Source organism: Haliotis asinina, chromosome 1, assembly GCF_037392515.1.
Source record: "Haliotis asinina isolate JCU_RB_2024 chromosome 1, JCU_Hal_asi_v2, whole genome shotgun sequence".
In the NCBI taxonomy this organism is placed as follows: Eukaryota; Metazoa; Mollusca; class Gastropoda; order Lepetellida; family Haliotidae; genus Haliotis; species Haliotis asinina.
Genome location: NC_090280.1, coordinates 11,758,177 through 11,784,842, shown reverse-complemented (window position 1 = coordinate 11,784,842; position 26,666 = coordinate 11,758,177). Strand labels below are relative to the sequence as shown.

At 42.5% G+C, this 26,666-nt stretch overlaps 1 protein-coding gene across 1 annotated transcript in view; it reads left to right on the top strand.

Annotated features, from left to right (window-relative positions):
- The first annotated feature begins 3,243 nt into the window (after positions 1-3,243).
- Positions 3,244-26,666, top strand: part of LOC137287108 (contactin-2-like) — a 349,511-nt gene continuing 326,088 nt past the window's right edge. Inside the window, exon 1 of the mRNA XM_067819247.1 lies at positions 3,244-3,720. Coding sequence (XP_067675348.1) covers positions 3,681-3,720 — 40 coding nt within the window. The 5' untranslated portion in view covers positions 3,244-3,680. The remainder of the gene's footprint in view (positions 3,721-26,666) is intronic.

Sequence of the window (26,666 nt, the reverse complement as noted above, 5' to 3'; positions counted from 1 at the left end):
AAGTAAGATGGCTGATCTCGAAGAGCAAGGTATCCGGCAAATGTATTCACGTACACGTGAGCTGAATAGAGATGTACTGGATGGTATAAAATAATTTGTTCTCGTCACGATATGGTTGCAATATTGCCGATGTGACGGCAATTTGTTTTTAAACTCACTCATTTTAATATCACCAGACACCCCTGAGGTATGTGTGAACTGATGATGGTTTTAATCCCATCTACATTTACTTTGGTATGTTTAATATCACCACACATGGTACAAGATGTGTAGACGTTAATAGAGTTTGTGAACTGTGTATGAAGTGTTTTTTTAAGTCATCACAGACTATATAGACATACTATGAATACTATTTGTGATGGTTTTGTCATGATTTAGACCTGGTTATCAGTATTATTCTTCGTCTATTTTTGTTTATTATTAAATAATTATATTATATACATTAAGTGATGTGTTGGTATTATTATGAGTCATGTTTATAAGGATTCAGACATGGTTAAAAATACTTATTTATTCTTTTCAACAACTAATTTTATTGTAACTGAAATAACAAGAAATATCAGCAACTGTTTTATTGAAAGTGAAATAACAAGAAATAAAATCAATATTTTGAAATCTCTTCACCGCATATGATTGTATATTTTTTATGGTTGTTTCCTTTGTTAAGTTATTAGGAAAAGTATTCGTTTAGAGCATAATTTTCGCCTAAATAGTGTATATCATGTACATTTGTATGACACACCAAAGTGTATTCACATCATTGTGTTGCATTGATATAACACATGTGGCTCATTCTACATCGATTCTAATATTCTGTATGCATAGCGATTCTACAGGGATTCTAATAAACAGTATTCTGCATTCATAACGATAATAACTATGATTTTCAATATTTTCATTTATATAATATGAAAAGTGTCATTGGGTTTCAACATGGCGGCTGGGGGACGCGATCTATGACCTGGTTTCACGTTGGGCACGAGGGCCGTCATGCTTCATGGTTCATTGAAATTCAATGTTATGGGCAAATACACCTCACGCGGAGGCTGTCGCGCATGAAAAGAAAGATTAACACGAACACTCGGGAACATGTATGTGATGTTATTTACAAGTTAATGTTTTCATGTTTTCTTAATCTTCATGCTTGGGCAGGAGAGGGGATTCCCTTCAGTGGATCGTAAACATAGCTTTACATGGCTGTCGGTCGGACTTACGGGTGGGTAAATGATTCATTCATTGTTGGAGTACAGTCATACCTAATCTGTTTCTTCACATGAATGAGTTACTTGTCCCAACCCCTTCAAACATCTAGACATGCTGGATATATTCTCAATATTGGATCTGTCCATTCATGGACATACCTGGATATTTCATGGAACTATTCTAAGTGACACTGTGCTGCTGGATACAATGGATGTATGTATGGATCTATCATGGACATATCTGTGTTGAGGAATTTCTTATAGATGTCACGAGGTAAGCTGTTCTCCCTTAGATGTTGTTTGCACCGATGTGTGGAGGTATATCATGCTCTAAATACAGGCACACCAAGCGATGGCACTAAAGATCACAATGCAGGCATGAGACAATGACTGAAGGTCTAAATATAGACACACCGGGTGTTGACACAATAGATCTCCATATACAATAGAGAGGAGTGACTCATGGTCTAAACATACACACACCAGGTGTTCACACAATAGATCTCCCTATACAATAGAGAGGAGTGACTCATTTTCTAAAAATAGATTTTGACTCAAAAAAACTAGGTCAAATGTGGGAGCATATAGGCCTCTATACTACTATGAGAGTAAATGAGATGCGCATTAACAGATGTTATGGGTGTGAGATCGATCACCCGTCCCAGTGTCATCACCACTGTCTCATGATGGATCCGGAAGAATGTGTGGACACCTATTTCGATGAAGCCTTGGCAGATATCTCACATGACAGTATACTTCAGGAGGCGAGAGTACAAAGAACTGCCACAAATCTAGACTTTGACAACATTTACACGCTCATTTATGAGGACGTTGAATATAGAAATAAATGTTTTTTTAACACTGAGGCGAATAGAACGAATGGAGAGCAGAGTTCTAAGAAATCTCTAATGATAGTACAATTTGATACATCTGTTTATAGTTGATCCTATTATATCATGTAACAAGTGTCATTTTCAATACCAATTTTGATGTGTGTATTCAATCACGTGAAACATGTGTGATAAACATTTAAACCTTTCATCCACTCAATTTAAAATAATTCTGATGCATGTATCCAATCACATGAAAGACAGGTGACAAACATTTAAACCTTTTTGTCCAATCAGTTTAAAATAAATCGACAGTTATGAATATAAAAAGTGTGTTCGTGCATCAGTAGTTACTAGAAGTTACTAGTACTGTAAACTAGTAATCGACAGACCAGTGAAAGAACTGTAGAATATATTACACGTAATATCTTCCTCTTCCCTTTGTTCGAGTGCCTTCATGAACGTCAAACTGTTTTGTGTTAAAGACAATATACCATACTTATGGGTGCTACGAAGGAATTACTTTCACAGTTGTGAGGAACAGTTTGCAACACCAAACCCTAGCAATATGCTTTCCAATCATGAAATGAAACTGAGGTTTATAATCAATTCGTGAAAAGTTACAACAGTGTGAGTTAAAAGCAAATTTTTAAAAGAACCATTTTTCTGTATGGCACAGTGGCAAGTATATCCAAAAACATGTTGCATATCGTAACACCATAGAGCATTACTAAACAAACCTAAATGAATGAGTTAACATATATATTATTTAGAATTGTTCAAATACCAATATTAAAGGTATGAACATTTCTCCTTCCCCTTAACCTTCCATTTCCCCATATTCTTTCGTCCGCAAATTAACAGAGGTAACACCAAGTGATTCAGCCTTATATATTGTAACTGTACTTAATTTTGAGGCTTTCAGTGTATTTATGAAACCTCTATTCTAGTATCGTTGTTAGGGTTTTTTAAATAATTCTAGTTTATATCAATTTATAAATATTATAATTCATATTACAACATTACAAAGAATTCTTACAATTTTTTTCTTGCAGACAATAGTACCAAGAAAGGAATTTAATTAACAACGCTTCCATTAGAGCAGCTGGGTACTGTCTATTGGAGTCAATTTGACTAATAGCAATAAGTTCACACCGGCAACATGTTCATATTCTGAACCTGACGCCGGTCACATCTGACCTAGTACAGATAAACAACACCAACACATATACGCTGTGATTACACGTAGCACTTGGCGGTGGAAATACCGGTGGGCTGGGCTGACGTTTGTCAACTGACTCCGAACGTCTGTAATGTTAAACGGGAGACAGGCAGAGACGGTGAATTACCTCCCTCGAAAACAGTCCAGTCGATAAAACTAGTTCATGCTTATGTCCCCTGAGAGGGTGTAAAATAGGTTGTAAAATAGCGACGCCTGGATTCAAGGATTCAAGGCTGTTGAAACGCAGCCCGAATCGCAAATTGTTCTTGCAAGTTACGACAAAACCTACTTCGAAATTGTCTGTATTACGAGATTGGACTTACCATCGCACGTAGGGTCAAAGTCGTCGTTATTTTGGACAAGGAAGTGGAATATGAAATGCCTTAGATTAGCCCTGCATGTATCTGCAACAAGCTGCCTTCAGGAATGGAACGCCTTGTGATGTGTCTACTGATTGCCATTTCAGGTAATGGAGAAAAACAATAATTCTATGTTGATGTATACCAAAGTCTTAACGATTTACTTAAAGTTAATAATAATGTTCAAAATAATTTCTAAAAAATTATAAATATGATAGCGTCTGTCCAGTTATCTAGACTTGCCTCTTAACAGATTAAATTACTACAGTCACCCGTGGGCTATGCAGTCAGTACGATTTAAATACATGTACCACGTAAGGTTAATCACATATAATCTACAACAGGGATGTGGTCACTCCCTTACCATTACTAATTAACATGTGCCTCGTCATGTTCCAACCCACACAGTGACTTGGCTCGTTCCCAGCGCAACTTCAGCTGTGTTTAACTGTCCCGCAGCCTGTTTATTGTTTCAGTCAAAAGTTTACAACGAATTTATGAATTATAGCAGGGAGCCTATTTAGAGGGGGAGAAGAAACTGCTTGAAAAGCCGCTGAACGTATGTCTCGGGTCGTTACGAAACCAGTGTAGCCAATATGGTGGCAGCATAGTATTTAAGATTGAGCCCGGTTTATTTTCAACAGTTGATTAAGTTCACAGAGTGTTGTAACAACTGAAATCCAAAATGTAGAAGATAGGTTAACTATTTTGTCACTTCGGGTTAAGTCAAATAATTGGTATTAGTGTCCATATTAGGACAGCAGATTTGTAGTAAAGTTTCAAGTCGCTATGTTATAACTCACTGGCTTCTATTCTCGATTCACCGCGAAGATAGACTGAATTGTGCCAATAAAAACTTCTTTCACACATTCGTTTAATTTTTTAGAAGGAGAACATACCTTTACTTGAAACGTATATGCAAGTAATAGTGACAGTTTTATGACTTAAAAATTGTTAAGGTGTATTTGAGGTGTGTGAAAAATATGACATTTCATATGAGGGGAATATACTATCAGGTGAAATGTGTTTGCAAGTAATAGTGATAGTTCCATAATCTAAAACAAAATGTTAGGGTGTATTTGAGGTGTGAGAAAAATTTGGCATATTGCTGATCTGATCATGAGGATTACAGTTCCACAACTTTTTTCTTTCTTGTTGATCTTATTATTTTGACAAAACAGGGCAGGTGTTTTAGAACGCTTTGTGAGAGTTTTACACTCTATTTTTGAAGGCAGTGTCAGTTAACATTTTGTTAATGTCCATTCCATTCCCCACATGCAATAAGATATCTGAATTAATTATTAATGTGAACAAAAATGTATCAAAGTAGATTTTTTAAGAGGACAGCTGATGTTAACACGTGTTCTCGCGATACTTTTGCATTCTTTAAAATGTAATTCTTACTGAAATAAAGCCAGATAAATTCCCTTTTGAATGAATTGTTACCTGAGGGTGTCGGGGTGTTATACCCTTCTCCCTAGGCAATCTGTATTTCCTCCACTCTTTCTCTGGGGATGATGTAGTCAGACGGTATACTCAAGGTTAAGTCCAGTTTGGTGTTCAAGTCCTTTTATTTTTTTGGAATGGTTTTTCACAAACAAAGGTCCTCAAATATTTCCTAGTTTCTGGTCTAAGCACAACATTAGTTTACAAGGTCCTGGAAGAACTCGTTGGTTTCTTACACAACTTCTGATACTATAAGTTCATCTGAGCCATTCTCTCAATATACAGAGAGAACCTCTCAAGTCAACAGTGGGGCCCAGAACCCAGTGGGGCGTGCACCACTCGCCGGACAACTAACAAAATAGAAGACATGACAATTTAGGCTCCTCCGACCGAAATAATGTCCTACGTCATACAAATATGACTCATACCCAATCTTAATAATTAGTTACTTTCATTAGTCCTTTTCCGAAACTTTATCGGTACCATCAAATTCTTCCAGTATAAAATATCTTCGTTAATCAACTTTTAGCCATCTATCAACCAAACACTGACATATCTGACAAAATATTAAATAATATTTCCGACTGGTAGGCGCCAGAAGATACTTAAACAAATTATTTCAGAACCCTTGTGTTCCTTTTATTGACAAACTGACTATTAGTATCCGAATGTCTATTCGCCTAATCATGTAGAACCACAAGGTTCTAGTTTATGTCACTTCAGAGGATTTACCATTCGACCAAGAAAAGTGAATCCATAAAAATTTGGTTACTTGATCAATGCACTTTCCCAGTACATTGACCCTTTCCTAACTTGACTTCAAATTTTCCTTAAATATTTGTCAAACGTATTTTAAAATTCCTGGTTATACATGCCCCTCCTGTTGGAGAGCATGTCCCATGCGACTGATAAATGGCTTACGTTTCATGATACGTAGAAACATCATATCCAGATCAATAGCAAAGATTAAGATATACATAAATGATACAATATTAGTAAGAAATATCAATAGAATACCTATATCTCTGAGGACCTGAAAACTCAAAATGCCAAAATACAAGTGAGACTAAATGTCTCAGATAGGATCTGTCTTTGGTTATACCTATCTGAGAAGCGAAACAGTCATTTAATAATTAATAACCTTGAAACAGTAACCCAGTGAACATAGCCAATGCAGATGTGTTGTAAGGTCAGTATAAATCGAAAAGCAGGTAAAAATTCTTGTTTGGACTCTTGAACATTTTCACATTTTTCTCTTCACACAGACTACAATAGTTTTACAACACCATTTTACACATTCTGATTATAAATTCACAAAGCATGCAACATTTAAATACAATATGGAATGATTAATACATGAGGACACTAGTATGTCTGAGTTCACATATGTTATCATGAGTGAGTTTCTTTTCTAAGTCCCATGTGCTGACATCATTGCAATGTTCTCTTGTATTAAAAAAACTTAACAAGAATTTAACTTTACGTATTCTGTCTTTACTGTTACACAAGGTGATGGAGCAGAAAATCTACCTGACTCATTAATAAGTACTGGGTATTGTTCATGTCCATGTATCAGTGAAACGAACATGAATGAAATAATGTGTCCAATTAAGTGTCCAGATAAAAGATATGAAGTTTAATAATAGCCATAGCATGTCCCCTATCAGAGTCTAGTTATCAGTAGAGAGATGACCAGTTGAGTGTAGGTAAATTATTATTTTCTCTTTCGCTAGTTTTACAACTCTCAAAGACTAAAACTAGTAAAAGAAAATACTCACAGGAATGACTTTACTTGATAAGGTTCAGTGGCCTTGTCATTGGATGTTGCAGTGAGCATCATTGTGACATAAACAGTACTGTCCTGACTGATGAAATATACCTTCGAAATTGTGTAGTGTTTGAGTATTCCTATCCTTTGGAAGTTTACAGTTTCATGAAATTCTGTTACCAATGTAAGATACTGTGGATTTTGGTGCATAAAGATAAGTCACTCCCCTTTGACTAAAGATAGTACCCCAGTGAAATTTATAGGTATGTAAGAAGCATGTTGTCAATGGTACTTAGTTCTGTTGTCAACGGTGTATTGAAGTTCTGAAGCTGAAAGGTCCCATGGAACATCAACAATTTCATACAAAAAAAACATCCTGATTTCAAACACTCTGTTCCTTCTCCTTATCGGATTATCCAAATGAGTCAATATCTCTCCTAAGTAAACAAATATCCAACAATCCCAATCGGTCATCACCAATATACCATACAACATATCACTCTCCCACAAGGGATGTTTACTACATCAAATAGACCGTAGAACAGCGCGTATTGTCTCTGTTCATGAGAAAATAACTTGCAGTACTCGTGGGTCAGTCAAATATTTTATCATAAAGGCCTTTTTTCATATTTAATGGTAAACTGTTTTGTTCACTCACTCTCTTAGTCCCGGTCATAGGTAATCTTTCCTATGTTAGTCCCTTGTTTTGGTCTATCAACCAATTAATTCTACTTATATTCAGCTGAATCCTCTGTATGTCTCATATACAACTGCCTCTGACCAGGCGAGAAAAAAATTGTCACCCATCGATGTAATTGGCCTCCGCTTACACTCCACGACCGATTTATAGGTCTTCACCCAGGCTACGAGACAGATCAACACTCTGTCCTTCGTCCCAATGAATTCATCATTAGTCTTTTGACTGTCGTCATCGTTCAGAAACCTGAGGTAGATGTTCATCTACCCCACACTAGAGAGTGTCAGTCATCTCTAGACTCTTTTGAGCTTTTATATATACCACGAATGCAGGCATGTCCCTCTGCTTCGTATACATCATTTCACGTAAATGCAGGCATGTCCCTCTGCTTCCTATACATCAATTCTCATAAGTGCAGGCATGTCCCTCTGCTTCATATACATCAATTCTCATAAACGCAGGAATGTCCCTCTGCTTCATATACATCAATACTCGTGTGCGCGGGCATGTCCCTCCGCGACTGTTCCATAACTATTTTCATAACTTTGGGTAACCATATAGACTGACACGTGTCATAATAATATCGGGACTTAAAAATATATGTAGCTACCTTATACTCGGAGTTTAGGAACATCATGTTTAGGAATTTATCTTTTGGACTTGTGCTTCCGTTTTGTTTTTCCCTTCATCGTCTTTCTGAAGTGGAAATCCTCCACTATTTCTGCTGGGAAAAACTCCCATAGGACCATTTCACTTTTTAAGACATCTAGATACTTGACCTTGTGCATTTCACCCCTGTGAGACAGCATACATTGTCTACTGCTTTGATTTGTCTGTTATCCACTGCATTACTGGTTTCATACCACAGTCCCTGCGAGTTTGATAGAGTTTCCCTTAACCCCTTTTCACATCTACAAAAACTGAGACACACTCTATAGTTTGTCCGTCATGTCAGCGTCAGCTACGAAAAGTTTTATTCACCTGCCTTAACTATTATATTGTCAAATTGAGATTCAAGTAAGATATCAGGAAACATAGGTGTAACTGCACCTGTGGTACCACCTGCGATTTACTTTTCTAATTTAATTCATCTTTTGATACACCTGGAACACCTGATGGTATACCTGTGGACATACCTAAACTCTCACCTGTAGTCATACCTGTTGACATGCATATGTCATCACTGACATGTATGGTGTTTATGTGTTCATTGTTAAACAATATGACATTGCCACCTGCATCACCAACTGGCTACTCAGAAGGATGAGTTGTCACTTGGTGAACCAACCTGTAAAGACAGGTCACTTTGTGTATCCAACATGGAGGCAAGTACATAGTGCATAGCCAAAACCATGTTAGGACATGTCACATAGTTTCTTACACAGTGACTAATAGGTAAAGAACTGTCACCTGCGTCGACTTGTATAGTGTGTTTGCTGTACTGGTCTCACTTTACATATTATCCAAGACAACTTTCTCTTTTACCTTTATAACTGCCTAAGTGAGTATTTTAACGACTTAATGACTGGTAGCATTCATCAATCTGAATGATTCAATTTGATTTTCAGGTGGAGTAATACATCTAGTACCATACACATGTAAAGATTCTGTAATGGGCTCAGTTGGTTCACAAACCCTTAATTCTATATTCAGGTCATCCACATGAACATGTAATAGTGTGTCTGTACTAGACACACTATTTGCTAAAAGAACAAGCAATGAACTCTGCCATTCCAAATCCATAAGTATATGTTTCTGAGTCAGTCTATTGCGACTTATGTCAATGGCAATTTTGTTTCTTCGAAAAAATCTAAACCTGACAATACCTGTAGTTAATGTTGAATGGCCAATTCTTAAGATATACCTAATACATATAACTGATTTTTATCTGCTCCAACCAATGTCCTTGCAACTTGTTTTGTAATAGGAAATGTGTTCTCACTCTCGTTAGATAAGAAAACATCTTATTTCATGCAGCTCAAACTAGCACCTGAGTCACAGAGCACATTGTATTACCCTGAATCTTAACCACTACTTGTGAAAACATCATCACTCAAATCACCATTCTTAATCTTACTGGGATTTGGCTCTGGATTATCTTCAGTCAGGGCTCTACATTGCGAGTGAAATAGTCGCATATGCAAGTGAATTTTCGAAGTGGCGACTAAAAATACTAAAACAGTTATGAAATGGCAACTGCTACATTTGGTGTCATTAACTTCCATCTTTAAATGATTTACCTCAGATAATAACAACACATTATTCTTAAAACGATTGCAGTTTTCATTCATCATGATATTCAGTTCATTTCCGCGGTTCCAAAAATAGACATCTAGGTCAAACAAAGGGAGGTAAGCGAATGCAAATGAGATCCCAAGATTCATTCCTCGAGCATGCTCAAATCTGCTAACCTAGTTTTTACACTCTATATATAGACATCTTATGTCAAAAATACGCTAAGGGCGTAAGCCATAAGCAAATTAGGTTTCCCAAAATTCAATTCGTCTTGGTGAACATGTGCAAAGCAGCAACCTTATACTTCCGTGTTTAATCATGGCAACGAAGAAAACAAACTCTAGACCGATATCGGCCTATTTTTCCAAACCCAAAACAACAAATATCTTGAATGAACAAACTCAAGTTGTCAGTGAAAAGAAACAAAACGATAACCAGTCTAAGGTTGAAACATAGAAAGAAAGTAAGTCATCAGTTTATGTGCGTGATTATTCAGACCACTTTGGCTGCCAATTTTTTCATGGCTTCGTTATGACAAAGAACAAAATACAATGCATTGTGACTTTTGTCGACAAGTCGGTCGTCATTTGGCAGGCAACACAGACTGTGCAGATGGAACTAACAAATTCAAATGGAAAACATTCTCGCTCACAGCAATAGCGTGAGACATAGAAAGTGCCATGATCATATTGTTAATAAATCGGGCAAACTATCGTTTGAAACCTCAGCCATTGCAAAACAATTTTTGGAGGCTGAAGTGAAGTCTAATGAAAAGGATCTCACAGATCTAACAATAAAGTTTAACACTGTGTATTGCATAGGGAAGGAAGAGATGTCTTTTACTAAACCATAACCTTTGCTGTTGCTTCAGCATAAAAATGGGCTCCTGGTGACACCTGCTTACAGTAATGATGTTAGGTGTGGAGAAATGTTGGCAACCATTGCAAGTACAATCAGGGATGAGACAATGGACTTTATCAATGACTCACATTACTTATCAGTTATGATTGATGGTGACACAGACACTTCTGTGTCAGAAAATGAAGTGATCTATGTAAGAACAGTATTAAATGGCAAAGCAGAAAATAAACTTGTTGAAGTTATTGCCATCGAACATGGTCATGCTGAGGTTGTTATCTCTGCTACTAAATCAGCTCTTTCAAGAGTGGGAATCAGTGATGAAACATTGACATCTAGAATTGTTGGTTTTTGTGCAGATGGAGCGAATGTCAATATGGGCCAGAGTGTTGTTTCACTGTTACGACATGGCTGTGAAACCAAAGTGTGAAGACAAAATCTGAGCTCTCAGTGGCAGTTACAGAAAAGCAGGAAACTTTAGTCAGTAGTTAAATATGTCTGCATTTAATTGAAGTTTTTTGATACAGGGACACTTGACAAGGTTAAAATTCTTCTGAAACAGCATGTCATTCTGAAGCTTAAGATCCTGAATACCCAGTCCTGCAAAAGTAATCATTTTCATAGTTTGTTTTTGAATCACTGGACAGAGTGAAGAAATAAAACAAAACGTTGGTTGGAATTGTAGTTGTTTATTCACAAAATACTAGGTGTAATACCACTACATGTGCCTGTCTAGTAAATTTTTTATTTGGCTAGTAAAAGAAAATATTTGCTAGTCAAAGGTCAACTAAATAAAATTATGTCCGTAGAGCCCTGTCAGTTGTAAATTTGTGCCTACTGCTGTTAACAGCATTATTTGTAAATTTGTGCTAATTTGTCAGCATTTAGTATCACACTGTGACTTTGGTGGAAGTTTGACTGAGAATCGCCAAATGTAGTCTTAATTTCCTACCATATCAATAACTTAATATAATAACCGTAATAATTCAGCAATGCACTCAGAGTAGTATAGGGAATAGGGGTTTTGGCTCACTTTCAAGAAATGTCTCTACAAAGCCTTATTTACTAAATAAGGCTTTGGTTGGGACCTTAGATCTTGCTACTATTACCCCTACTACAAAAAGGTTGGGTGTCTATGAAACAGTTTACCGTGTATTGGTTGGAGGTAACACTGTGCCGTACGGTACGATTAATAATTCTTCTCTTACAAACCCCCTACCCGGCCCACCCCTCAAGTAGTACAAGTTAGGTTCGTCGGCTTTTATATCCACTTTATTTATGTTGTAAGTTTTGACTGACCATATAGGATCGGTGGCCCGCTTACGGCTATCACCCTCGTGTTCCCCCGGCTGGTATAGATACCTCACTAGGGCCCTATCTGGTATCTGTTTCTCCTTCCCACGCAATGGAGCGGCCGACTCTGCAACTATTGATTTTAGTTTGATAGCGTCTGCCGGTTTCTTACCGGTGAGACGGGTGACTTCATGGTTGATTGCCGACACCACCTTGGGTAACCTCGTGACCCATTCAGTCGATCGTTTTCCAGGGGTGGCCATCTCCCTAGCATACTGATGGCCAAACAAGCGCTCAGCCAAAGTCCTATTAAATCTCTCAACTATGGCTTGGCTGCGATGGGCTCCGGCCGTGCCACGCCTGATCTTTGTATCGTGTTTGGCTAGCAGTTGTGACACGGCACCCATGAACTCCCGTCCGGGGTCAACTTGCAGCTCTGTTGGCCACGTCAGCGGGCTGCGTTTGTATATGCGTTCGAATCCTCTGGCTACCTGAGCCGAATCTTTCGTGGTCAAGGGTTCGGCTTCCTTGTAACGACTGGCTACGTCCACTACGGTTAAGGCATACTTGTACCTCTTGTCGTGGGGTAGGAACAGTAGGTCTGCCTGGTGAACGCTATTAGGTATGTTAATACCGAACCTCCTTCTAGGCACGTAGCGTGGTGCCGGCAAATAGATCTGCCACAGGGCTTGTTTTTCAAGCCACGCTTTGGCTTCCTCCGGGGGTACTCGCGCTATTTTAGCTAGCTTATCTACTGCGCTAGCTCCTTTCCAGTACCCACGCGGGCTGTAGTAAATAGCCTCAAATTTTTTCATGTCCATACGCGTATGTGTTTATCCCATCAATAGCTATCCAACGTTTCGTGTCCATAGGCGACAGGGACGTCTTGTTTATAGTCAGTCCGTATATCTTATGTCCATCACTTCTAAGTGTGTTCATTTTATGTCTAAAGGTACGGGTCTTGAACAGGGCTTCCTTGAATCTGGCGTGTTTGATGTGTTGTTTCACCACATACTTCTTAACCCCCTTAGCCTTCCGGATCTCACTATTGTCGGCTTTCAGTATGGAGTACATCTTAGGTCTCAAACCTATGTACTCGGCTATGGGTGTGCCAGCACACTCGTCCTTCATCTTACCTAGGACCTTTTTATTTACCGTACTGTGTAGGGCATGGGTCTTAGGGTAGTCGCTGGTGTCGTATAAATCGAGGTGTTTTTTCATGTCCTCGTACACGTCCTCGGTTCGAATCTCCATCAGCAGGGAATCCGTGTCAGTGTACAGCACTTCACACCTGTCGCCGTACTGTTTCTTGAGCTCGTTGTAGTAAAAGTCGTACATCAGGTGTTTGGATAAATCGAGGATGCTCATCCCCACGTAAACAGGCCGGTTGAATTTTATGTGGCTTTTCTTCATGTGTAGGGCAACCAGGTTGTCTGTGAATATCTTACTACGGTTGAATGCCGGACTGGCTATCAATCTCCTGAGCTTGTCTTCCTCACTCGACCGAACCAGCTTCACGGTCACGCGTTTCCTCAGGTTCTCCATAGTCTTACCAAACACCGAGTTGTTCATGAGCTTGTAGAGATTTTTCTCAAAATCACTGGTGGCTTTTTTTCGTAGGTCTGTGTTCATTCTGATGTAGGGCTCCATCCATGGACTCTGGTCGAACATGAGCACCCTGTGTATTTTGGTCAGCCTCATACCCAACGACAGGTACAGCTGTAGGTTGCGATAGTGAACGATGTACTTGGTCTTATTCATTAAGTTAGGCACGAGTTTTTCAACGTCTGTCACACGACCACCTGACAAGTTATGTTGGTACTCAGACATCCAGTCTGGGTTAACCCTCATATGTTCGGGGGCCAGGGGGTAGCTGTTGTGTGATGTGTGTAATTCCTTGGTATACTCTAAGTCAACCTCGAGGATATACCCTTTGTTCGAATTTGGTGCAACCCCCATAACATCAACATGGGGTACCCATTCGAATCCCCCTGTAGGTAGATACTGGCTCATGGCCCAGCCGTACAGGTTGTTTGCGTCGAGGTAGAGAATGTGATTGGTTGGTTTGTTAGGATCGTAACCTTTCACGTATTGATTATTTGCTTTCGCGTATCGTTTGGATGCCATGGAAATCCCACCTCGCAAGCCTTTCTCAATGAATAGGTGCATGTCGTAATCTGTGAGCAATTCCAAATTAACTCCGGTCTTTTTAAGCAAGGCAACCCACGACAGACCTGGGCTGGTGTAATACCATGCGGGGTCGAGTTTATACTGCTTGAAACATGTCCGCCTAAACGTCTCAAACACGTCGGCTAACAGCAGTACATCTGTCCTCAAGTACAGGTCGTGATAATCACCCAGGTTCTTACAACCCAGTTTATTCCATACGTTAGTCGCGTGCGAGTAATCATCTCGTGAGACGGACGCCTCATTCAGCTTGCTATAAAAGCAGTCAATAGGGGGTAGTCTGGTCTCGGTGAACTTGGCCCAACTATCCATGTACTCATAGGGGTACACACCCTTCCTCATAAGCAGGGGTCTAGTCTCGGCGTCTGTGTATCGATCGGTGATAGGGAAGGTATTGTTGGCCTTGACCAGACTGTCGAGTGACGACAGGAGGAACTGAAACGAGTCAATGAACCTAAGTCCGTTTAAGCTGAAGGAGATGTATCTCTCCATGTTGTTGGGGATGCACGTTATATTACCATCGATTTTCGCGATGGCCTGCATGATCAAGTGTGAGTCGTACCCTCTCAAGTTGTGAAAGACAACGGGGATGTTTATTGTCTTAGGGTTGATTTTAAGCTTGAGGTTGCACGCGTTGTGAGCGGCGCCTCTATACTTACCAGTTATGTGACAGTGATCTCTCACCGAATCACCGTTAAGTGGTGATTCACACACGTGACAGTTAGTGCTACTAGCGTGGGCTAGCCTGTCGACTCGGGTCAGACGCATGGGAGCGATTTTATACAATGCATTCCTAATAATTTTTTCTTCCTCCTGCAAACACTTTAGAAACCTTTCAGCCGCGTCAGGCCCCCTATATACTACCGGAGCTTTCGTTTCCCCGTCACAACGGACGACAATGTATCCAAACGAACAGGCTTTATGCTCTTGTGTCTTGTGGGTGAAGCTACCACTGGGAGCCTCGCCGGCGGCAGCCACTAAGGCTTCGAAGTCGGCGTATATGATATAAGGCACAGACATTTGGTTCTTGTGGTTACAGAATTTTAGGATATTATCACCTTCCTTAGGCATGTCGACTCGTATGGCCGTCTGCCTCACACCTTGACAATCAACCCGGTGGGATTCTAATAAATCAGCTCGGGTGAAGCCATGTAGACATCGTTCACAGAAGTGGGTCTTTCCTTTGTATGCTGATTGGTCATACAACAGCCTGCTAAAGTGTTTTATCCATGTGTAGTGATACTTGTCACCTCGCTGGATCATGAATATATTGATAACTTGGCGATCCTTCACCGGGCTGACCCTGTGTACTATTGTTGTGTTACCTTCGTGCCCAAAAACATTTATAGCCAGATTATTCTGTTTTTCTACTTTAGTGATCTGGGATATGGGGGTGGGTTCATCTATACCATCCCAATTGAGCCCATCATCTTGGGGATAGCTAGAAAGCCTATCTGAATTAGCGCCAGCTGGAAATAAGGCTGACCTGATAGCTAACCTCAGGCAATCGTTTCCTCTATTCTTAACGTTTACTATGGCATGTTTGTTCCTATAGTAGGGAGGCAAGGCTAGGTATGACCCGCCTCTGAACGGCACGTAGTTAGCTATGTCTAGATAGACATTATCGATTTTATCTACAGCCCACCCGGACCCCAAGTGTGTGTAGCGTTCTAGGTATTCTCGTATCTGCTGAAAACTGGTATCGATTGATGTGTCAATGGTCTCTGTATGTGTGACGACCTCTTGTTGACCTCGGAAGTAAGGCTGAACATACTCAGTGGCCCCTGTGGGGCCCCCAACCTGCTTATCGAGCGACATTTTCACTGTAATCTGAAACTTGATACTTCCTAGGTTATTTAGTTCCTGGTTGACCTTATCAGCTATCAGAGGCTTGATATCTGTAATGTCTATGTTTCTATCAACGTGCATGCGCCAACCTCTCAAATAGTTGCCTACAGCGCGCTCAGTGCGCACGAACTGTAGGTCAATAGCTCTATTCTGTCGTAATAATTCTACAAGCTGTGGTTTTCTCATACGGGAATACCCGCCTAAACCCAAATCGTGTGCCTCGGCTTTCAGTTGTTTTACAGTGGGAGGTTTTGCTACGGGGGCATGTGATAACAATGCGGTTAACCCGGCTCTCCCCAGGTTTGAATAACCCGTGTATCCAAGCTGTTTTGCTTGAGCTTTTAATTGTGTTACCGTAGGAGGGGCTTCTAAACCTAGTAATCTCAACAATGCTGACTTCCGCATTCGAGAATACCCGATCACACCTCTCTGTTTTGCGACCCTCTTCAGCTCGCGTACAGTAGACATAGTGTTTACACCTAAGAGAACCAATGTCTAATTGCTTCACAGTAAAGGGAGGTAACCCTTTCACGCACTGGAGTCTATCTTGAGCAGTCGCCTACGTTCTTTTATGTAGCCTTTTTTATTCTCGTAGATGAGTTGATGTCTGACTACGTTCGCTCCGTGAGCTTTACATAGACAGTAGTGTCCTTTAACCCCGATACCACACACAGAACACGTGTAGTTAGGACTTCCCATATGGAAACAACAGAACCCCTGATTCCTGCATTTCCTACCACAGGCCTCGGTCTTCCCCATAAGTATGTATTCGCATCGGTATGGAGCGGGTCTCATGTTTACTTATATAGGTATTTTAATTTAATTGCTTCGCAACCAACGCAGTAGCTGCTATACCCAACACTATGAAGCCCAGTTCACGATTCATTTGTCCCTTGGATGGTGTGTAGTACTGAGCGAGTGTGGGTTTATTGAGCGGTTCCAATTGTTTACCAGTTAGTAGGTAGTATTCTTTCATTGCTTCATCGACATCGTTGAATGTTTGAACGGCATGGTTTTCACGCTGGAGTTGTTCATTAATGAAATCGATCCTCTGGAGGCGTTTTTTAGCGTACTCAGCCTGTTCTCTTTGTAATTTCTCAGTAGCGAGATTGTGCCGCTTCCTTTCTTCCTGTATTTCAGCCGCGTGATCATCTCGTAGTTTCGAGAAGAGGAAATTACTCCTGGAAAATGCCAGGGCATTCACTAACGCCCCACCGACCATCATAGCTATCGTGGCCATCCCTATATTTATTTCATTATATTATCAGGTATTATTCCTTGTTTTACTAGGATGTCTTTTGTGGCCATCGCCATACCAAGGTTCATTATGAGCATACCCATATCCTGGAGGTTGAAATCTAGCTTGATAGTTGGTTGTTTAAGCACCATTTTAGTCAACCGAGCGTACCCTACGGCTAGACTGGCGACCACTGTGGCGTGGTATGCGTCGTTGACGAACGTTTTCCCCTCAGACATTATGTATATGATATAAAATATTAAAATTATAACATGATATGCGGGTCTACCGTGGGGGTGGGGGGCTCACTGTTGGGTGGGGGCTCACTGTGGGAGGGTACCCCCACGTATAACCACGAGATAGCCAAGGCAGCAGTTACACCTACAGCCAACAACAGTCGGGTTGGGTTGGTCACTTTATGTTGGTTACACCACCGTTTTTTACCGGCAGCTACTCTCTTAGGATTCTTCTGTCTGGTTACTGTTTGTGAAGGGGTCACTTCCCCCAGTGGGGTTTCCCTCACTGTTGGGGGTTCCTGTGAAGGGGCCACTTCCATCACTGTGGGGGGTATCACCTCGGGAGCAGCATCCATCTATACTATTATTATTATTTTTTCTCTCAAATTGACAATGCTTTGCCGTGATAATCGCCGCCGTCACTGGAGCCAACAACATGCCATATTTGTGGTACAGCCCGCAGCTGATAGAGCTCACGGCGTGTTCGATAAAAGGGTCTTTCTCGAGGTCTTCCCACAGGTAAAGTCGGCGCTCTGGTGGAATGGGAAAGAAGTATGATACAATACCGGTGTATATCTGGGTCATAGCCGATCCTATTGTCTTTGTCATTTCTGCTCCGAGCCGGGACTCGTATCTAGCGTACAGCTTATCGATTTCTTCGGCTGACATTTTGTGAATTTTATCCGGAGTGTAGTCTCCAAAGTAATGTTTGGCTTTGCCGCCAACAGCCAACGCCACCAGTTTCTCTCGCTTGGGGGAATCCCCCACACCCCCAGTGGGGCCTGCCGGCGGCGTGGGGGAACCCTCCAACGACAATTGTTCGAGCAATTCCTCACACTCCATCTTATAATATAACAAGTAAGATTTAGTTTTAACTATATAATACCCGATGCAGACAAAACACAGAGAAATGAAGGTTAAGTTGCACACGACAAATACTTCAAATATCATAGCTATATACTTAGCTTTGCTTAGCTTTGTTTAGCTTTGCTTAGCTTTAGCTTAGCTTTGCTTAGCATACTATATATGCTACTGGTTGGTCGGTCTTGAGCACGAGCTTAGCGTGTTTAGTTTCAGCGAGCTGTTTCTTCACCCGTTCCCGTTCTAATTTGCTCATCACATCGTTCTCTCTCAAACACTCCTCGAACGAATCCCTGTCCTTGCAGTGAAATAAGGCCACCCATCGCGTCTGCTCCCTGAGGTCTTTCAACACCGAGTTGAACTTCTGCGTTAGCACCCAGACGCTGTGATTTGCATGCCGGCCGGAGAAGGCCAGGTACGATAGCATGTCTCTCTTTTTTGTTATCTCGCGATTAGCGCTGCAGTCGTCCAGTATGAACAGCGTCGGTTCCCCTTTAAATTTCTCGTGAAGAGCTTTCAACCAGTCCTGCAGGCGTGTTCCAGGGTCGATTTTGTGTACGTCCGGGTCCGTCATCACCCAAGGTCGCGCGTACGTTTTATTCATGCTCAGAGTAGGGCACATGATATCGATGTTATCGAACACATCCTTGTAGTAACCCTCCAACATATCCAACACGAAAACGGTCTTCCCACAGCCAGTCTGCCCGCACACTATGGCGCAGTGTGGGTCAGTGGGCAGTTGTGGGTACCCCTGGGGGGTGTGGGGCAGTGGGGACTGTTTATTGTTGGGGGGTGTGGGGGGGTACCCCCCATCAGTAGATGGCTTGCACGAATCTCCCATTGTCTATATTAAGTTGCGCGTCCATAATAACGTACAGATATAATTTCAACTTACCAGCGGGTTGAGCCTTCTTAGTAATCTGGATGGTTATCCCTTCGCTGCCGTTATCTATACGGCGCCCGCTACCGTGCAGTTTATCATCATCCGTGGATCGCATGTCCAACCATAGGGCGTACTTGGTGGTCAGGTATTCACCGATCTGCACGGAGCCGAGGTCCAGGTCCTTTGTTATATAATCCCCCACTGGTAGCTTTTTTATCTCATCCCACTGCTGGTGTGGTCTCATACCATGACTGAACAGCTGGTTTGGCACGCCCTCGATGGTAACTTCCACCTTTTCAATCTCGGGGTTGAAAAACTTCTCGCTGTCCCTCCGGAATGGATCGTAATACTCCACGGGGACGACCAGGATACCTTTCATCGATCGCGCTGGCACGTTCAGGTTGATATTCCACACAGTGTCGCTCTTATCTCGCATGACTGATCTATGCCTCAGTACGCGATCGTACAGGATAGCCATCTTCCCAGAGTACTGACTTCGAACCTGCCTGGCTAGCTCCGGGCTAGTGACCATGTCGAACTCCAGAGAGATGTTGTCTATGGCATAACTGGCCTCATCACCGTTCGGCGTACGCACTACTTTGCTATAGTCGTTAAACGTGAGCTCGTATTCGAGCCTATCACCCAGCGCGGCCTGGTAAAACGGCGCGTGTCCCGTGAGCAACTCGAAGTCGAGCGGCACGCAGAATCGATTCCCGTATGCTCGAGCGATGGCCTTTTCACCGTCCGATAGCTTGTCTTGCTGGTCTTGCGTGAAGGCATACCCTATACGCGACCGGGTTGATTTGCTGATACCCTGGTACACATCATTGACTTGTTCTCCCTCGCTTTTCCAGAGATCCCTGTAGCAGTGAAACACGTCGCTGTCGTCGATACTCAGCACCTAGTTACCGCTGATCTTGACGGTCGTTTTCTTGATGATAGCTCGACCCACGTTACGCACTAGCTCGCGTTTGTCGTTGTCGGAGGTCAACGTGATATTGAACGCCAGTCGAACAGTGCCTGGTACAATGAGGTCATTCTCACCAAGGTTTGGAAATCTAACCAGCAAAGTTTGATTCTGGTCTATCTTGCTGGGATTGTTGGTGATGGTCACCGACTGGCGCACGGCTCTGGCTCCTAATGGCTCTCTCAATCTTCTGAAAGGATCTAATTTTCTGCCGTACATTGTTATATAAAAGAAATATATTTTTAATACTAATGGATGAAGACATAGATATGACGGAGATGCCGGGCGCTAGTGCCCAGGCATTCGATGATGAGCAGGAGACCTCATTTACTAGTTCACCATTGAACCAAGAACTCTTGGAAACAACGGTAAATGATTATTACGAAAGTTTAAGAAGAGATAAAAACTACGTTGAACCACAGGGTCGATACCATAAGAATTTTTTTATTGATACAAAGGGTGTTCTACGCCTTAAGTCTGACCCAGGGGTTGACCTCTTTAACAAGAGCAATAAAAAACCACTGGCCTTGTCAACTCTAGCCAGCCGCCATGGTGTTGAATTTATCCGTAAAAATCTAAACATGAATGATTACGGTGGTGCAATACCTAAGGCCGTTAAAGAAGATCTGCAAGCTACCAGATCCCACCTCACCACTAGAGATGAAATGACACCACAGCGTGCTACAGAAGCCTCGGACAGCATAGAAAAACTGTTGAGCACCTACTGGGACAAACCGTTACCGGGGTTTGACTTTCCGGTAAGGGAACTGCGCGGCTTAGACGAAGCCGTGAAACGCGTGCGTGGAGAACTCGTGAACAACATGGGGAAACTGAACGAAATCGACGAGCACATCGCTAGGGAAAAAACCAAACTCAACGAAACTGAAAACGATGATATGAAGCGTCATATCAATGAACGACTACGCGATTTAGAAGACGAGAGACGTACACGATTGGAATCCGCTTCCTCGAATCATGAACAGCTTCGATCCCAGATCAGTCGTATTCGGGAAACAATCGATAGAATACTGAATGAGGATACAACTTTAGCCAACAGGATTCGGATATTGTTCCGGGAGCAAGGGATCACCATCGCCAGCATTCTGACTGCATTGGGTTTCATTATATCAACCCTGGTGGTGTCACTGGTGGGAGGAACCCCCACACCTGGCGGCGGGGGAACTCCCACAGGCGGTGGTGTTAAAGACTGGATAAAAAAACTAGGGGAACACCTAGCTAAACTGGCTGGTAAAGCCGCCGAAGCCCTTCCCGGCATCCTGGGTAGCATCGTCTCGTGGTTGTTGGGCGCTCTGGCTAAAACTGCCATGTGGCTCAGTCAAAACATGTGGGCAGCCATCGTCGCCGTGGCGGGTCTGGTGTACGTAGCGGCTAAGAAATCTTTAACCAAATAAGCCCCAAAGTTACCCCACCAACCACTAGGGCTGTTTTATTATCAATATGCTGCTGATAGGGGGGTACCCCCACATGCATATGGGGGTGTGTGTGGGGCACATGAACTTTAGACTCCGGGGGTGGCGCCACTATACCCTTTTCACGTGGTGGGATGTGTGGGATATAGGGGGTGTTAATATCGGGGTTGATACCCAACTTTTGGTCCGCCGTGGCTATGACTATTTTGTTGTTATAACCCACCACTTTTTTTATTCTCAGTTGCATATCACTCGGAGCCATGTACAACCCCACGCCGAACACGTAATTGACTTTCGATCTGGCGTATTCTAACACGTTTTGGTAACGGTCGATGGCCCTCGGGAGATCAACTGGAGAATTGATAGCATCCTCAACGTTGGAAACGAACTGTGTCTGAGCGTCGTAAGCTGTTCCCTTACCGATGATGTTGGAACGCGTTTGCGACTGCGCACCCAACAGCGCCCACACGTACGTTCGAATCGAGTCGTTCAACCTGACTACCCCGGCACGAGTGAATCCTTTCGACGTGTCCAGCATGAACATTTTCCACCCGTCTGCGGTTGACTGCTCCACTTTCTGGACTGTGAAAGCAACACCACCTTTAAAGTTCATACGATCATCCCTCCATTCATTACTCGACAAAGCAAAGTCCTGGCGTAGTATATCTCGTTTCAGTAAATCATCACTGACTTCTTTCACTGGTCGCGCGCCATCATAAGGAATACCCAACCCGTGGTTTGGCCCCGGCAAACGCCAATCCGTCTTCGGATTTATTTCGAATTCATTGCAAATACGTTCGTAGACCCGTCTATCGTACGGGTTGTTTGTTGCGTCCCACGCTTTGTCCTGTGGGAGGGGGGCGCTGATCTCTTTAAGGATACGTCTGACCTGGTAGTACACGTGGAACTTGAACACAGACTGACTCAGCGGTCCACGCCGAGTGTCGGTCAATGTCACACCACACCCCGTTGTAGCGCACCACACGGCAAAGTTTAATTGATTCTGCCAGAACTGCATAGGGTTGTTGAACCAAGCGTGGACTGCCTTGATGTTAGTCACCGAAAGCTTATACTTATCGAACACATCTAAAAGCTGGGCATTGAAATACAACCCAGGAGCAACCACGATCTTCATGGGGGAGAAATCTACGTCCAGTTTAGGGTAAAACACACCAGGGGAATACATTTTAAAACTATTATATAATGAGCATATATACTCTAACATGTACATAACACTTCCAGGAATAACGAGCGGTGAGGCCGTTCAGCTGACGCACGCGATCGATAACACGTCAGGTCAACTCGAAGTCGCACTCTGCGATATCACCTACCTACCGCAATGGACTAACATTAACGCCAGCAACAATAAGCTGTTCGTCAGTGGGGCTCGCAGTCAGATAACTGACGGCTACTACAGCGTGTGCTCTCTAAACGACGAGGTCTTCAAACCCCTGGGAGCCGAACTCAAGATGAACGACTCAAACGGTACAGTGGTGTTAATCAACAACGGAAGAACCTCCTTGAGGCTCGGCCGACCATTAGCGAGGATACTCGGTATGTCTCCTGACGAGATAAAACCAACAACAACCGTCACAGGCACGAAGTTACCTGACCTAGTACCGTACCGAGAGCTGTACATTCATCTCAATCAGGTGAGCACAACGTACAACATTCAAGGAGGTCACCCTTCCACTATACTGAGAGCAGTGCCGGTGAAAACTGAGAAATACAACGACGGTAGAACCGAGTCGTTTTCACCACGGCAGTATAAGAGATTAACCCAGGGCAACATACCTGAGCTGACAATATCGGTGTTAGATATAAATCATAATCCTGTAAATATAGGATACCTCAGCTTAACGCTTCATGTAAAATGACCAGCGCACAAGGGCCCGGAGTGAAAAAATGCGTCAATATCGGGATCTCCGACCTCGGAGACACGCGTGGTTTCGACGCTCCCGGAGTAGATGGTAAATCGTGCGCCTTGCAACTGAAAAACAACATTTACAAACGCGTTGAAATCCCCTCCGGTGGAACCCTAAGTGATATGATAGATACCACAAGAGCAACAGTCAACACTAAGTACGCCCTTGTCAACACCGGTGATAATAATTGGATAATATACCCATCGTTCGGTGGTAAACTGTTCGACTTAGACGATGTTGAGAGCACTACCGTCGTCCAAAACAAACCATATATGCTCGTCTTCACCGAAGATAACAAGTGGGTGTTGTTACCCGATAACGACGACTGGTTTCTCAATATTAAACTCGTCTCCCCTTACGTGTTTACGGATAACAAAGACAACCACCTAAACAAAGTCGTGAACAATGGAACCCTGCTCGTGGCTTATGTCCCAACTCAGAGACGTAGCGTAGTCGTCAGCCCAGTCAACACTATGGCAGCCCACATGCTATCGAGTAAACCGGCCATACAAAACGTGACATTGCAGTTGGTGTCTGAATTCGAAGGCGTGGTCAAGATACTAGAGAGTCTACCGGCAAACTCAACACTGATCATCAAAGTCTACCTAGGGAAACCATCGGTGAATGATGTCGAGATCGTGAAGGGGATCAAACTCGGGTGGGTGAAACGACACCAGTATCAAGTTTGCAACGTTTACGTGCGGGTGGGTGTTGGAGCCGACACCAGTATGGAGGGGGTCAACGTGATCGTGGAAAACAAGATATCACTAACCAAGATCTTCCTGCCTGACAACATACACTTCATGGGTATGAAGTTAACCCCTGAATTATTATCAAAAAACCAGTTGGAAATTATATCGTAATAGTATAATAATGACCAGTCATCGTCCCAACACTACGCTTAACGACCTAGGAGACACGGAGGGATTCGATCAGCCTGGTGAGGAAGATGAATTATACATCCTGCACTTCAAAGACAACGTGTACAGACGGGTGTCGTTATCAGATTTAAAAGAGCCTAAATGGCTGCTCAACTTAACAATCGCCTCACCTTATATCACATTAAAAGAAGAAAAGTGGGGGTTAATCTCTAAGATTAGGAATAACGGTATCTGGCCCGGTGATTTCATTTTTGAGGATAAAGCAACAGCCTCGATAAGTTCTATTGGAGGAAAAATTGGGTTAAATTCTGGAATAGAAAGTAAATTAACATTTAACAGTAAGTTTTTTTTACCCAAGGAGCATCTTGATCAAATAAACTACCTCTACACAATCATCATAGAAGTCGTCTTTACGTATTTTAACCAGGAAAACTCCTCGAAAGGACGCCAAATTTTACCCGGGTTGACAATACACTGGTATAACGAACACGTAGGTCAATATTGCCGTATTGTTATACAACGGAATAACCCGGGGGGTCCTATAAACCGCTTAATAAGCCTCCCTGGGGTTTTTATTACAACAGAAAAGTCTATTGGCCTCACATCTATTATCATTAATCATGAACTATCCCTTGTAGGCTTCAAATTCATTCGTGAAATATTAACTGAAACCCAATTAAAATATTTTTCAAAATATATATTATAGATGGGTCTGTACCCAGTCGTAGAGGAAGTAGCGAAGACGCTGGAAACCGTAGATGGGTTCCGCTTGAGGCAGTTATGTGATGTGAAACGCCAACTAGAACAAGACCGTGACACGCGAAAAGCACTATGTAAAAAGTACCATAGAGCTTTCAATATCGTGGACGGGGCTGACACTACCCTTATGGCAACCAGCATGGGACTAGGGGCGGCAGGCGTTGGGTTGTTGGCTACCATCGTGGCTGCACCTATAGTGCTAGGTATTGAAATACCGGCAGGGGTGGCAGGGTTGGCAGGATTGGCGCTTAAGTTAGTATCACGCAGACTTAATCGTAAGGCATTGAAACACGACGAGATCAGGGTTCTGGCCGAAGCAAAGCTCAACACAGTGAGTGAGCGTATTTCCACGGCACTCTCTGATAGTAAGATCTCAGAAGAGGAGTTTCGTTCAATCCTCTCTGAACTCAAAAAATATAACGGAATGAAACAAGATATTCGATCCAAGTCTCGTAAGTCTGCTATCAGCGAGGACGAGAAAAAAAAGTACATAGAACAGGGGATACAAAAAGCCCAGCAAGCCTTTATTATGAACACCAAAGAGATCGTAGGCGGTTCACGTTAAACTGTTTCATCGATATAAACATGACATAGGCACAAACGTTAAGTAGTAGGGGAACACGAGGGCGATAGCCGTAAGCGGGCCACCGATCCTATATGGTCAGTCAAAACTTACAACATAGATAAAGTGGATATGAAAGCCGACGAACCTAACTTGTACTACTTGAGGGGTGGGCCGGGTAGGGGGTTTGTAAGAGAAGAATTATTAATCGTACCGTACGGCACAGTGTTACCTCCAACCAATACACGGTAAACTGTTTCATAGACACCCAACCTTTTTGTAGTAGGGGTAATAGTAGCAAGATCTAAGGTCCCAACCAAAGCCTTATTTAGTAAATAAGGCTTTGTAGAGACATTTCTTGAAAGTGAGCCAAAACCCCTATTCCCTATACTACTCTCAGACATACTAAAATGTGTCCTACCACAACCTCTGAATATCCTCTTAGGATTTGGCATCTGTGTACCATCGACATGGTCCATGGCACCAAAGCCTGTCTATGGACTGAGACATCTGATACAGAGCCCATGGTTTCTGTCCCTGAGAGCAATAAAAGTTCTGTGTTCCACTAGGCTCTTGAGGCTGAAATCCTGAATATCACTCTGAAATGTTACTTGGCAAGGAGTAGCACTATGCTGTCCATATGAATTGTTCCTCTGATCCCTTGAGTTCTCCCTCAATGTCAAGAACAGTATCTCTCCATCAAGGTCCTCAGTAAGCTTCACAAGTTTACCTGGGTATGGCGTTGTGCTACCAAAAGCAGCATCTGCCGTCCTAGCACTCTCAAGCACCTCATCCTTTGTATCGTGAGGCCTTGTCAAGATAAACCGCTTTATCTGATGCTTGGAGTTCCCAATCACAGCATCCTTGACAAAGCTATCGTCAAGCCGATCAAGACTTCTGGCCTCATGTTCTAGATCTTTTATGAAAAGTTCTCAGAGTCCTTCTGCATCCTACTGTACAACATATCTAACCTAACATAC